Consider the following 13,806-nt stretch of genomic DNA (forward strand, 5'->3'; position numbering starts at 1 on the left):
AATTTATATTTTAAGGCGTCTCATTATGCACGCTTTACGTGTTGTTCGTTCTTTTACGTATCTGAGATTAGTTTATTCTTTATATTGATGTAAAAAATATAATTATTTTTCCTTATTATTGTTGTTATTAGAGCACTGCACGACACAAATTTTCATGAATATCTCATTTATATTTAAATTGTTAGTCCGCCCTTCCAAAATCATTTTTATCTTAAAAAGCCTTGGCGAAAAAAACGATCAACACGCCCGCCGTCTATATTTGAATTAAAATTATTATGATTGATAAAAATATATTGCAATTCTAATTTTCCACACAACGTTATAGTTTGTGGTCCATACAAAAATAAAATCGGTAGCATGCCTTTTCCCTACGTTAGAAACACGGGCGTCTTATTATTATTTTCAGTTTTCCCGTCATTAGATTACTCATGACGATGAAATTTAAATTATTACACTTTGAAATTAACAGTATTTTGCGTTAATGTATTTAACTGCTTCCTTGAAACGCGTTGCTCAGCGTAGTAGTCCCTTTTCGACTAAGCTATAGGTTACAGTTGTTAGAAAATGCCAAGTTATATACATTTTATAACTCATTCATATTTTGTATCTTTTTCATTGATTTTCTGAAAAAAAAGTAGCAAATTCAATATCTAGATAACTAGGTACCACGCTAGATACAATTAATGTATTAGAAACGCATAATGCCAATTGACGTTTTCTGTATAAAAAAAATGTGTATACATAATAATTTGTATGTGTATACATATAAATAGATATAATACTTTGTATATCTATATTGTATTGACTAACGTGTAACGTTGTTATTATATATTATTGCACTTATATTTGTTAATCCGTCGTTGGCATTGGTTAATAAATAATAATGGGTGCGCTATAGGAAAACATGTACAACGCGGTACAGCACAAAAGTGTTTCGAACTAATACGAAAATGGACAAAACATAATATTATTATAAAATGAACGGATCTGTGCTGTGATATTATTATGTCCAACACTTGTGGACTGATTAACGATTTCGACAAGATGCCGTATATCCATGTCATGCACGGTTTGGCTGAATTTTATCACGGTCACGCCTGACTAAAATGAATTTACACTCAAAATAAAATACGTTTGGGTATGTGTTGATATTGTGCGTTTGAAAATCGAAATGAGCTCCACGTCTATTTAATTCAAAGGGTGTTTTTGTAAAACGGTTTTTAGTTTGAATAGGTATAAAAAAAAGTTTGAAAAACAACGGTAAAACAAAAAAACCATCTTCTAGTCTGGTCTAATGAAATGCTGTAAAATTATAATACTCGCACTTGTGAATGTGACTCATGCTGTCGAACGGCAAATAGTGTCTGTTGCAGCGTCAACAGATCAAATACATTTTCAGTCAATAAAAACAAAATTAAGCATATAATTCAAACTTCCGTAAATAAACGTACATATTACACCAACTATTTTAGTTATTGTGTTGTTCGAAGACATTTATAAGTCCATAATAATATTTTACAGATGATAAAAAATGATATTGGGTAAAAATAATACATTCATGATTGCATTAAATACGATGGTACAAAATGAATTAAGTAGCTACGATTTATAAATTAAAAGTTATCGATTTGATAAATTTTTTACTTGTCATTAGGAAATAATTAGTCAAAACTCATATAAGAACAAAATATTTTCAATCAAAATCTTAATAAAATCTTATTATAGATTCTCTATGTAAAGCAGATGCTTAGCCATGGCCTCTCAGTTTGAAAACGACACAAAATAACAGACACGAAAGTAGCACATCTACTTTTAACGTACAATATAACGAGTCGTCGTCGTCATGCAAACGTTTTGGCCAGAACGTATAATTAAGACTATACTATCGTCATAAATCACAAGGGGATTATAGATCAGAAATAATTACCATTCAGGAGTCAGCAAGCTAAAGCATGTTCCATGTTAATAATTTTAGCCGTTGGGCTTTAAGTAAACTGAAACTTTTTCCGCAAGGTATGTTTTCGATAAAAAAACGGACCGGGGCTATTATAATGTTTTTAAAATCGAACAAACATGTTATTAACTCTTTGGCGAGTGATTGATGGTGGTCAATTGACTGGGGTTTGGCAAGAGACTTCTTGGATTTTGTTTAGACGCCGACGCAACGTCTCTTCATCACCTTCTTGGCAACAAAGCCACATTCCTTCGACGTTGTGCTCTTCTTTTTCCAAGCCGCTTCAGGTACTATTTTTTGGCGTCGGCCATATTTTTTTGAGCAGGTTTTGTCTTCTTCTTACTGGCCTTGGCAACCAATTTGAAAAGAGGCGTCGGTACGCTACGCCACGGTCGCTTATGTCTTCTTCAGCGGCAATTATCATGACGGTGGTGTCGGGTATACCGCCGTGGATTTCTTGGCCTTGGGCGCTGACTTCGTCTTGGCAAAAATGTCATTCCAATAATTGTAAAATCAACCGAAGCACTAAAGCTTACGGTTAGGTATAAAAGAATATCTCACCACTTTGTTTAGTAAACAGTGTGAAGAAATAATAGGTATTTATCTATAGTGGTTTACTATTGCCGAGACAAAATAAACTGACGGTTGGGGGGGCTTATGGGTGAAACCTTAAACCGCAATGATCTATGATGATCATGGATTAGTGGTGTTAAAAAGTATCGCCGTTATGGTTTTTTAAATTTGATATCAAACGCAGAGTTTCAAATTTATCGTCAAAGTTTGTAACCTATATATAGTCACGTTTATGGAAACAGTTGCGGAATGGTGGCAAGTGAGTAAACTAGAAGAAGACTTTTACACAGCCAACGCCGTAGGTATTACATTATTTTTGTGTCAACAGTCGCGTCCACAAACGTCATCTAGAGTTTACTGTACTCGCTGCATGAGGTAACATTATTCGGAAAATCTAGACCGTCGCGAATTCAAGGTTGCAGACTATAATATTATTATTATTGGAATCATCTGGTTGCGAAAGACACGCACTGTGTTAATAGTGTTTTTAATAACATTATTTTAAACACACACACACACACAATGCGCTATATCCATAATGATTATTGTTCGACGTTCAAACGGGGATGTAGGGAGGGGGGTGGGGATTTAGATTTGTTTTCCTGTTCAAAAACACATCCATAAAAACATTTCGAATCGATCAGCCCGGAAATTTCAAGGATCCTTCGGTGCGATCCCCCACCTGGTGGCCGCTACCACGCCAAGGAGTGGGCGGGCCGCTTTATATACTCCAGTCCAGCGCGTCGATCAAACACACGGGGTTGATTCGTGGATCGTGAAAAATCATCTTTATCGATTTTTCTTCTTTATTTTTTTTTTATATGCTTACATTCTCGCAACAACAGTGACTCTGTCCGATATTACTTAAATCGCCGTGTTATATTATAAGCTAATTCGTGTTGTCGTTTTTTCAAATACAATCACAATGGCAACGATGAACCGATCGGCGGTCGTGTCCGCCATGACGTTCGCGGCAACGGTTGCGGTGGCAATGTGTGGCAGAAGTAAAGGATTCAACTTGGATGAACACGTGCGACACCGGAGAGAGGCAGAAGCGGCGGTAGGTTCGGGATACATATACAGAACGGACGGTCAAAATCCTCCGGTTTTCATTAAACTGGGCGAAGGCAACGATCAAAAGTTCAACGACATGTTAGAAAGTGAGTATGAGTTGACGAAAAAAAAAAACATTGCATTCGTTTGATGTTTTTGAGTCTTAAGAGCATTATGACCGACAAAGAATTAAATTAAATAGTTTAATTATCGCAAAAATATCATATTATTATTAATGTATATATCTATTGCGCTACTGTAAATCATTTACATAATACTTCCTTCTTTTTTTTTTAATTAAAATCAATATACCATAACCGAAATGATTTGGTTTGTGCAATTTTGTCTTCTTGAATTATCAAGGTTAGGTGCATTTATTAGTAGTAAAATTGCATCTACTATATTTTATTTGTAAGGATTGACGATTCAATCGTTCGATTGTAATATTAATAACCACAAAATATATGACTTAAATTTCCTTAAAAAGGGAAAAAAAAAGACATTTGCATACCAAATTTAAAGACATGACAGTGTTGAATTAACACTTTCCAAATATTATTAATATAAGTATTATTTTGTAATAGTTTAGTGCGATTTGCAATGGAACACTGTAATTGCTATTGTAATGATGTTCTCAATGAGATAATTAAAAACTTAGAAGTGTCGACATCCGCAATGTTACTATTATTATTATATGTTTACCAATTTTATCATTGATTTGATTTTTTTTTTTGCAAAACTATAGCCAATTAGTACAAGGGACAATAAGAAATTTGTATAACAACTGTATACTATCCATTTCCTATATTATACACTATGATCCAGAATGACTCATTCTATGTACAATCAGTACAAATCTCTAAATCATTCGACTAGATAAAATTTAACAGATGTTTCACAATGTGTCGAACACATTTTTATTTCAACAGACAAAAGACATTGTGTATTGCATAAAATCCAAATGAGACTGAGCTATAGTGACCATAATTTATTAGATACTTGTAATCTAATATATGACTTCGCAAATCTTTAAAAACTTAAAACAACCGAACCAAACTTAAATTCATTCCACGCGTTTGAAGTATATCGAAAACTAAAACAATTTAAATTGAAATCATGATCGGTATTTTTCATAAGGCAACCGTTACTGTTATTTTACTTTTTTTGTTTTTAGTTCAATTTATGCAAGTTTAATTTATTAAAAATTCTGACCGTACTTTTTTTTGCAGACAGACGGGAAATAAATATGTAAACTTTCCACTTTTTATAGATGTTTTTAGTTTGAAAAAAAAAAGACTGCCGTTGTCAAATCAAGATTCATTTGAATAGCGCAAACAAATGATTTTATTATTTGCGTGACTCGCAAAATACCAGACAACGATAGGAATGAGATAACTTAATTTCTGTCGTTTTTTCCCCTTTTTTATTGATCTTGGCTGGCAAATTGCTAAAGAAATATATTTTATTGAAATAAATTCATTATCAATTCAGTACAACTATCTGAATCGGTTGGTAATTCTTGTGAACAGTAAAAAAATCATTGGCTTATCCGGACGTATTAAGAGGATACGTTTAATCACGTATTTTGGTTTTATTTTTAAACTTTTTAATAAACACATTCTTTACTGGCAAGACGGAATTAGTTGTACGGTAACTTAAATTTCGCTTCATTATTGATTTGTCATAGTTGTCATAATTAGAAGTTTTTATCATTCATACTATTGACTTTTCTTGATTGTTTTTTTGTTACATATATTTTATGGTTAAACAAACACACTGTAAACTGCAAGTTAATAACACAATTTTTCCCTTGAATTTAATTTTGTATTCAACGTCGGAAAAAGTAGATACTTATTTATAGATTAATTAAAAAAAGTGTAAAATATTGAAATAAAGTTTTTTACATTTCCGAAATGTTGAACTTTTGTACTCGGCACATTTAAATAAGCATTTGGTACGTTATATCACATAGTATTATGTAAAAAATTTGAAATCGGTTCAATGTACAAGAAACGGGCGACATCGTTTCACGCTTGATTATTAGTGTTTTGTTGTACATCCATGTCGTTAGCAATTTTTATTACAATATGAAGAGGATCAATTATTTGTCGCGAATTATTGTTATCACCGGTTGAACTTGAAAATATGTCTCGGTTCACCTAACACCTGGGCCTTGGGTCCACGGGAAACCAGACGGTGTTTTAGGGTGGTTTCGCAGCACGGGTGACCCGAATCGATTATCGTTGATGCGAACGAAACGTACCATACCTGTAGTGTCTGCTATTGGTTCTTTATTTTTCCTTAATTTACTACTATTTGTTTCGTTGCTCAGCTTCCCCAAATAAAATTACTTTTTATAATTAATAATGCAATTATTGGCGCAATCCTATTACAAATAAAAGGTCATTTGGCGAATCTACATAACCGGTATGTTTTGTTGCGAATAACAACAACGTGGCTGATGTAGACAGGTACACCGGGTTTTTGTTTTGAAGTCATCAATAAACCTTTCCGCCGAAATAGCTTACTTTAAACTTGCCACAGAGTGGCTTCGCGGGTGAATGAACGGTTAACAGCAAAATTACAACCCATCGTTATTTATCCCCTGAAGACTTTGTACAACATTCAACCCTGCGGTTTGTTCACTGGCGTTATTATCACCCTGCCGCGACATATTAACAATAATAATGCGTAGGTATAATATAAACAATGTTATAATATGGCAACCATATAATTATCGAAACTTGAAGGCATGTACGTTATAAGACATTCTTGCCGGTTTCTATACAGGCCGTATTGGCTAAATCTAAACGAATTTCAGTCACAATTTTACAAAATCTATCACAGCCCTCGTCAAACAATAGGTATAACACTGTTGTCGTTATCATTACGACCTGACAGGCTGTGCTATTTGTACACCGGGTGGTGGTCGGTAATAATAATATAACACATGTGTAATATATATTATGTGTGTTTATATGTTAGTGTAGTAAGCAAATTATTGTATTGTTAATCCGGAGTAAAAATCATTATGTTATTATTCCACGCGTACACGCAGTACCGGCCGGATAAGTGGCACTATCCGAGCTATTAGCGGTCGTTCGCAGTGTGTCGCAAAGTGCGTTTAGCGATTTTCCTCAATTATATGTATCCACCTACTGTATAATATATTATACACTTATAAAAAGTGTATATGTGTATACATTACATTTCGGTCACAGTGAACCGCCCGCAACACCGTGAGAGCCGTATAAATTTGACGAAACCGTCTCGAATCGTATGGCGAGTACAACACACGAGCAATACCAAAATATGTAGCCGAAAAAAAAGTTTACCACATACCGTTTAAAAATTTTTAAATTTACAAATAAACGGTGCTATACACAACAACGGCGACCGGTTTTATGCGGGATTTCCGTCGTCGACACTGGTGTATACCCGTCTTTGTTTTTTATGAACGGGCTGACGGTAAACCATGACGAGGGTATTCTCTGTTGACGGCGGAAATCTCGCATCATAGAATCGGTCGCCGAAATTGAAATAACGTTATTTATGAGTATAATTATTACTTTTATTCGAATAAAATTTGTACTGGAAGTGAATCTAGAGTGAGGCTATAACGTATATGCAATTTTCTCAATAATCCGTTGTCAAGCTTTTTTTTTTTCAATTAAAATACCTCCTAAGAAAGTGGCAAGTAACACTTTGATCGTAGTATTATTATAATTCTATTAGCAACAGCCAACTGGTATTTATCTAAAATATTATATTTTCATTGTGTTGTTAATTATTACATTAAATGGGAAACAGCAGCAACCGGCTATTATGAACAAACGTTCAACTCCAGTCGTATCCACCGAAGAAATACTAAGAATAAAAATTTAAGCACACTATTTTCAATGTTTTTAATCGATACTTGTACTTCTACCGTCTACAGATTCGCATCGAAACGTTTATTTGATCAACGATTTTATCATTTTCAATTCTTGTAGACCTGTGATCTCCTCCGAACCAATATGCTCCGTCTCCACTGTGTCCCGGCCACGCTGAACTAGATTTTTTGTTGAATTATTATTAATCGGTTAGTTTTAAGTTAAGACACAGATGTATATGTATATTCGTGTAGAGAATATGGATAATTGAAGTATGGTTGTCGTGCGCAGTCCAAAATCCATCCAATAAATAATAATATTTTACTGGGGACAACTTGTACATTGCACATACAATACGGTTGATAACTGCTTTTTCTGATTTTTCAGATTTCAAAAGAGAGAATGGGTTTCACGGGGCGCCAGACTACATGCCGGTCGTGGGCCAAGAAGACCGGTACGCTCCCGGCAAAGACGGGTACGGCAGTAGAGGTTACGGTAAGCCGTTCGCGCAAATGCACGACGACGATTTGGGATTTAAGTTCGAAATGGGCGACATGGACGATATCGCGGATTTCGTGGACGGCCAAGATTATGACTATAGCAAAGAGCAAGAATACGAACACAGCAGCGGTGGCACGAGCTACGGCATTGACCACGACAGTGCACCGTACAAATATCACCATGACGTGTCGGGTAACGGCGGCGGAGGAGGAGGCTTGAAAGGCGACCTGGGACAGGGAGGACTAGAAGACCAGGTCAGTAGCACTTGTCCAGACCCATTAAAATGTCCCGGTTGGTCGAGATAAGTCGCTTTGATTACAAAAAAATATGGACTAAGTGGCTCTAAATCCGAGGCATCCCTAAGAATCCCAATACCCGAAACCAAATTTTATTAAGTTTCAAAATTCAATCGAGCTCTATACAATAACAATAAAAAATAAATACATAACATGAAATCATGGGGAATTTATTAATTGTTTTGGTCAATGATTCTTTTCGTGAAACTAATTGTATTATAACTCGACTCCCCCGGTTCAAAACTGCAATAACCCAAACAACCTTTTTTCAAGTATAGTGATTTGAAAAAAAATGGTTTACATAAATATACAAACGTGTGGTACTAAATTTAAATAAACAGTAAATATAGATATATTAGATTACGTTCATGAACATACATTACTGGTATTTGAAAATGTTGTTGCAGTTTTGAACCGAGGCATCATTATTATTTACAACTGTAAAAATATTTATAAGTCAATAGATGGTAGTTAATAGCTGCCGTTAACAGTCAAAAACAATAGTTTTGTAGCTTTCATAAACAAAACTTTCCGCCTCTACAGTGCATAAAAACATATAGTTTAAACATTTCAATCGGTTTTTATAATTGTAATTAGTTACATGTTTTCATAAAATATTAAAACATAATATATTTAAGTACATTAAACCATAATTTAATTATTATTAGATAGACAACGCCCGTATATTGACGTTAAATTTTTAGGTTTTCAAAATAGTATTAACACAATCAAATCCAGAAATGCGCGTAAACTAATGTGCCCGGTTGTTATATTAATAGTGTTGGCTATTTACAGTATACATTTAAATTTAAGTTTAATAAAATTATATTATTATAATATTCTAACGAAGGAACAATAAAATTACTAAGTGAAAACTGATAATATTTACAAATACTGAGTTTTCCCCGATTTGCAACGCCAGTACAAATTTTAAAAATGTAGTTTATCAAAACGTTAATAATTTCGTTTTAGACACATTGAAACGCACTTTAAAGAAAATATATAGTTTTTCTTTATTACATTACAAAGAAAAAATGTTTTATTAAAATGACTCGAATAAAAAAATACAAAGAGCTGTCAAGTCAATTCAAAATATTTTGTAATCTAATAATATTAATAAGCCTAGAAGTGTCCGACGAGACAAAGTGTCAATTTCAATGTATAATATAATAATAGTGTTCACCGTATGAATTAAAGTATTTCAAAAAATAATAATAATATCGCCTCCCCAATAAACAGGAGAGGGCTTTTTAAATCAATCAGGTAGACACTAACATTATATTAAACGCGGACAATGGCGATTTAAGTGTATTTTTATTATTTTTAAGGCGGTGAAATAATTTCATGAGGCGGTTCTATTGAAATAATTTACTTATCGGCATGTTGCACTCGGTGGAAAATAGAAACAAGACATTTTCACTCGGTGCGTCTTCCCCGGGCACTGGGAATGCGACTAGAGAGACCATTTGGCATATAATACGCGGGTACACTCGTCGTTTTTATGATTTACGACTTCTGCTATATCTCCCCAACCGTGCACGCATATATTTATTATTATTTCCAAAGCATTGTACATATTTTAACGCTTTTACATTTTTACGCCATTTGTTTCTCGTCCGGTCGTCTTCGGGAAATAAGTTTACCTAAAGAAACGACAGAACGAAACGCCCGTGATTTATGAACGTCGACTATTTTTCATCATGGTCTCGTATAAAAAAAAAAAACACCCACCTCAAGTAGCCTACCTCATATCGTCTATACCTAAATACATAATATATATTAAAAACGTACGCGGTTACAAGCGCGAAACATATTATAAAGCTCACTATTGTATTTATAGATAATAAAACAATGGATGCCATCAAGCTTATCGCCTGAGAATATACCTATAGATAACCCCTTACCAGAAAGAGACATACATACTTCTATGGAATATTAACTCTCTTTCTCTCTTTCCCATTCCGGCGTGCGACCCCTTATTTTGCTAATATAGACACGGCCTGTACATTTTTTTATTATCCATGAATATTGAATACTTATATTATAAGAGTTGGACGCGTCGCTGTAAATTCAAGTAGGTTATCTCTATTTGTTTTAATAAAACGTCCACTTCGTCTTGTCACCAGGTCCTGCGGCGGCTGTTATGGTTTAAAAGTTGTAGGGTTCAGCAAAGAAGTATTAGTAAAGAGGCGCTGCCAAAATATTTCTTTCAGTAGCTGTATTGACTATTGAGTAATACAGTTTTAATAAAAAAAAAAAAAAATTAAACAAATACTATTGATGTTTGATTAACAATGTCAACGTTAGTCAATATCACTAAACCGTCAGTAGACCGTGGTTTCATATTTCTCTTATACTGGTAACACTGACGTCCGACCATAAGTTTTGAACCCCTAATCTGTTCAGACGTGTGACGACACAAAGTGTCAAGATGAACTGGACGGGTTATAACGAGACGATCCATTCTAAATTAGGCATCGCGTCTGATTCTTGTCACAACTCACAATGGTTAGTAGTCATTGGGCGAGATGAGAGGATATCAAGAATAGAGAGAAACAAAATGAAATAGACGAACTCGGCATTTTCCTTTTTTTTATTAAAGACCTTAAACGCAATTGTTAGTATTTGTGGGATTATCAAAGTCGAAAAAATAAGAAACTATTAACTAGGATGTACTAATAAAGTTGTGGTATGTATAACAAAGTGAAACATGTCAAATTAAACTTAAACCCGAGTAAATAAATCTCTTCAGCTCAAATAATTAGTTGTCTCGGTTAATAGTAATTAGTAATTATTTCTGAGTAATGTGCCTTGTGCAACAAGAAATAGCTCGCCGATTTAAAAAGACAACACAAAATGCGTATTTTTAATTGTTTTATTACTATTATGTACTTATTTTTTTCTTGTCTTAAAAACGTATGTCATTTGATTGATTATTATGCTGTGTTGTATTGGCAACCCGAATTATTGGGCAGCTCACTTTATATTATTTTGTTAATAAAGTTGTTTATATATGCTGCGAATAAGATATAAAAAAATTCAATAATATTCCCCTTAAAGTCTTGAAACGTTATCTTATTCTTAAATCAATTCCTTAATTAGTTTATTAATGGTTATTGAATGGGAAAAGTTCAAGTCGTTCATAAAGCGTATATTGTGCACAAACCTCTAGCGTTACGCTTTTAAGAACTGTAACATTTGTTTTTTTTTATTTATGAACTGAATGTACTTCATTTAGGTTTACTAAACATTCGAATATACGTATGTTATATATTATTTTGACCTCGATAAAAACAGTTATGTGTAATGTACTCACAATAGTTATAACAAGTTAAACATAAATTATAAAAAAATATTTCAACGTTGCAGGGCTACTACGGGTCGCCGTACACGCACAACGAGTACAAGTCGCCGGGCAAACACTCGAAATCGGGCGGATCGTTCCAGAAGGCGGGCCATTACTTCTCGGAAGGCAATCAGGGCGACAGCGGTTTTAAGAGCCATCGCGATTACGACAAGGGCCACGCGGGCAAGTACGGCCACGACGACCTGAAGGGCCACTTCAACAAGGCGACCGGGCACAGCGCGGGCCACTCGGACGTGGCCGACCACTACGGCAAGCACCACAGCGGCACGCACGGCGTGGTGGGCCACAAGTTCGGCGAGACCGAGACGCACAAGATGGGCCAGAAGACGACGGGTTTCCACAACGTGTACCACAAGGACGAGTACAACAAGGAGCAGAACTTCTACGAGGACGCGCACAAACACGGCAAACACGACAAGTACGGCGGCAAGCACAAGGACTTCACGCACCGGGACGGCGGCCACAAGAAGGGCGGCCACCACCAGGCGGGCTACGACGAGGCTCACAAGGGCGTGTCGGGCACGTTCAACAAGGGCGGCTACTACGACGGGCACAAGGGCCACAGCGGCGAATCCGGCCACAAGTCGCACCAAGACCACAAGGCCGAATACGACACCGTTTCGGACAACAAGAAATACGGCGAAAACTATGGCGGAGGCGACGATTTCTACTAAAAAAAACCTACGACAAATTACCACCATTAGAGTGTTTTTTATTTTTTTAACACGATTGCCGGAAACCGACGGACATACAAATTTTGCCCGGTATTTTTTTTTTAGTACAAATAATAAAATCCAGTAGAAATATACATTATTACCATAATCTCGAGGCCCCCTGAACGAAAAAATAACTAAGCCCCGATAATTTATTTTACGACCAATAACAACGACGAGACAAAAGCTCAAAAACATACCTATATATATAATAAATATATTTGTGAGTTAAAACGTTATTATAGGGATTTTCAACGCGAATGCGAAATTTATTCACAGTGTACGTAATATTATGATAAAAACATAGGCATAATACTATTATAAATATTCATTTCGTACCGGCGGATATAATACGTCTCAGTTAATCATCGAAACGGCGTAATGTATCGGCCACAACGCAAGACTTAAATAATATGCCTTTGTACGAAAAACGAACGTGCTTTGCCTATTGGGGCTAGCAATCATCCGAATAATGTAGTAAATTAAAGATTTTTAACCGCCAAATGGCCTCTGACCGGTTTCACTTCTACAATAAACACGTTTGGTCGACTTCACTCGAATGATAGGTAATAAGTGTTAGATGTAATTATTAACTTTAACTAGCTAATGTACGACATATTAAATAAGTAAGAATTAATAGATTAGACATTCTAGCGGGAAATCATTAGAACGGCCAGATAACACAAACTAAACAAAGACCACCGAATGTATATTTTATTATTTGTACATTAATGTTATAAATTGTACTTATTTTTTTACTATAGTTCACTGTTTACACAGTGCTTAATAATTAATTAATTCTACATTCAATAAATATACATCAATTAATATTTATAACAGCCTTAATTGGTAATATGAAACTTGCTTGTTTTCTAATTGTATGTAGATTATTATAAATTATATAATTATACATATTAATTTTTTTTACTAATACTGTGTTAAATATATACGAACACGTTTTTATAATTGTAATAATTAATATATTTTTTATGGAATTATCAGTAATACACAACTATCCTAACTAACCTAGATAAATTTGAACTATCACTTATCAATTGCGAATACATATTTTGGTAAATATGCCAAGTGTTGAGCGAAATAATGTGATATATTCGCCATTATGGATTCATGTATTCAAATAATTAATATAATATTATAGTGTATGATGTATGTGTATATGATTAGTAAGAACAATTATAGTAAATATATTATATCATAATCATTTATAATAAAAACAATACAATAAAAATGTTTAAAATAATATTATTTGAGTACCTACGTTTCTGTACTTATCATTTAACTGACCTTTAATAATTTGCAAAAGTAACAGTTACCATTGACCAAGATAACTATAGATAGGTTATACCGAAATCATATTATGCAAAGAGAAAATAATTATATTATATTATTATGAAAGATAGTTTAAAAATTGTTGTGTAAAGTATAATAATATAATACAAATACTTTAAAAGGATAG

At 34.2% G+C, this 13,806-nt stretch overlaps 1 protein-coding gene across 1 annotated transcript; it reads left to right on the forward strand.

The window, feature by feature from the left end:
* The first annotated feature begins 3,293 nt into the window (after positions 1-3,293).
* Positions 3,294-13,512, forward strand: LOC126846555 (filaggrin-like). Its single transcript, XM_050586123.1, has 3 exons — positions 3,294-3,687; positions 7,840-8,207; positions 11,619-13,512. The coding sequence occupies exons 1-3, from the start codon at positions 3,453-3,455 to the stop codon at positions 12,288-12,290; spliced, it is 1,275 nt and encodes a 424-aa protein (XP_050442080.1). The 5' UTR covers positions 3,294-3,452; the 3' UTR covers positions 12,291-13,512.
* The last annotated feature ends 294 nt before the right edge of the window (positions 13,513-13,806 follow it).

Source organism: Adelges cooleyi, unplaced genomic scaffold (assembly GCF_023614345.1).
Source record: "Adelges cooleyi isolate 19-005CV unplaced genomic scaffold, UGA_ACOO_1.1 ACOO_flye_CR_arks_rails_tigmint_CR_PRNA_9, whole genome shotgun sequence".
Lineage (NCBI taxonomy): Eukaryota > Metazoa > Arthropoda > Insecta > Hemiptera > Adelgidae > Adelges > Adelges cooleyi.

Coding starts and splice junctions, on each gene's coding strand:
- LOC126846555 (XM_050586123.1), top strand. CDS start 3,453: ATGGCAACGATGAACCGATCGGCGGTCGTGTCCGCCATGACGTTCGCG. Junction 3,688..7,839: donor GTTCAACGACATGTTAGAAA/GTGAGTATGAGT, acceptor CTGATTTTTCAG/ATTTCAAAAGAGAGAATGGG. Junction 8,208..11,618: donor AGGGAGGACTAGAAGACCAG/GTCAGTAGCACT, acceptor TCAACGTTGCAG/GGCTACTACGGGTCGCCGTA.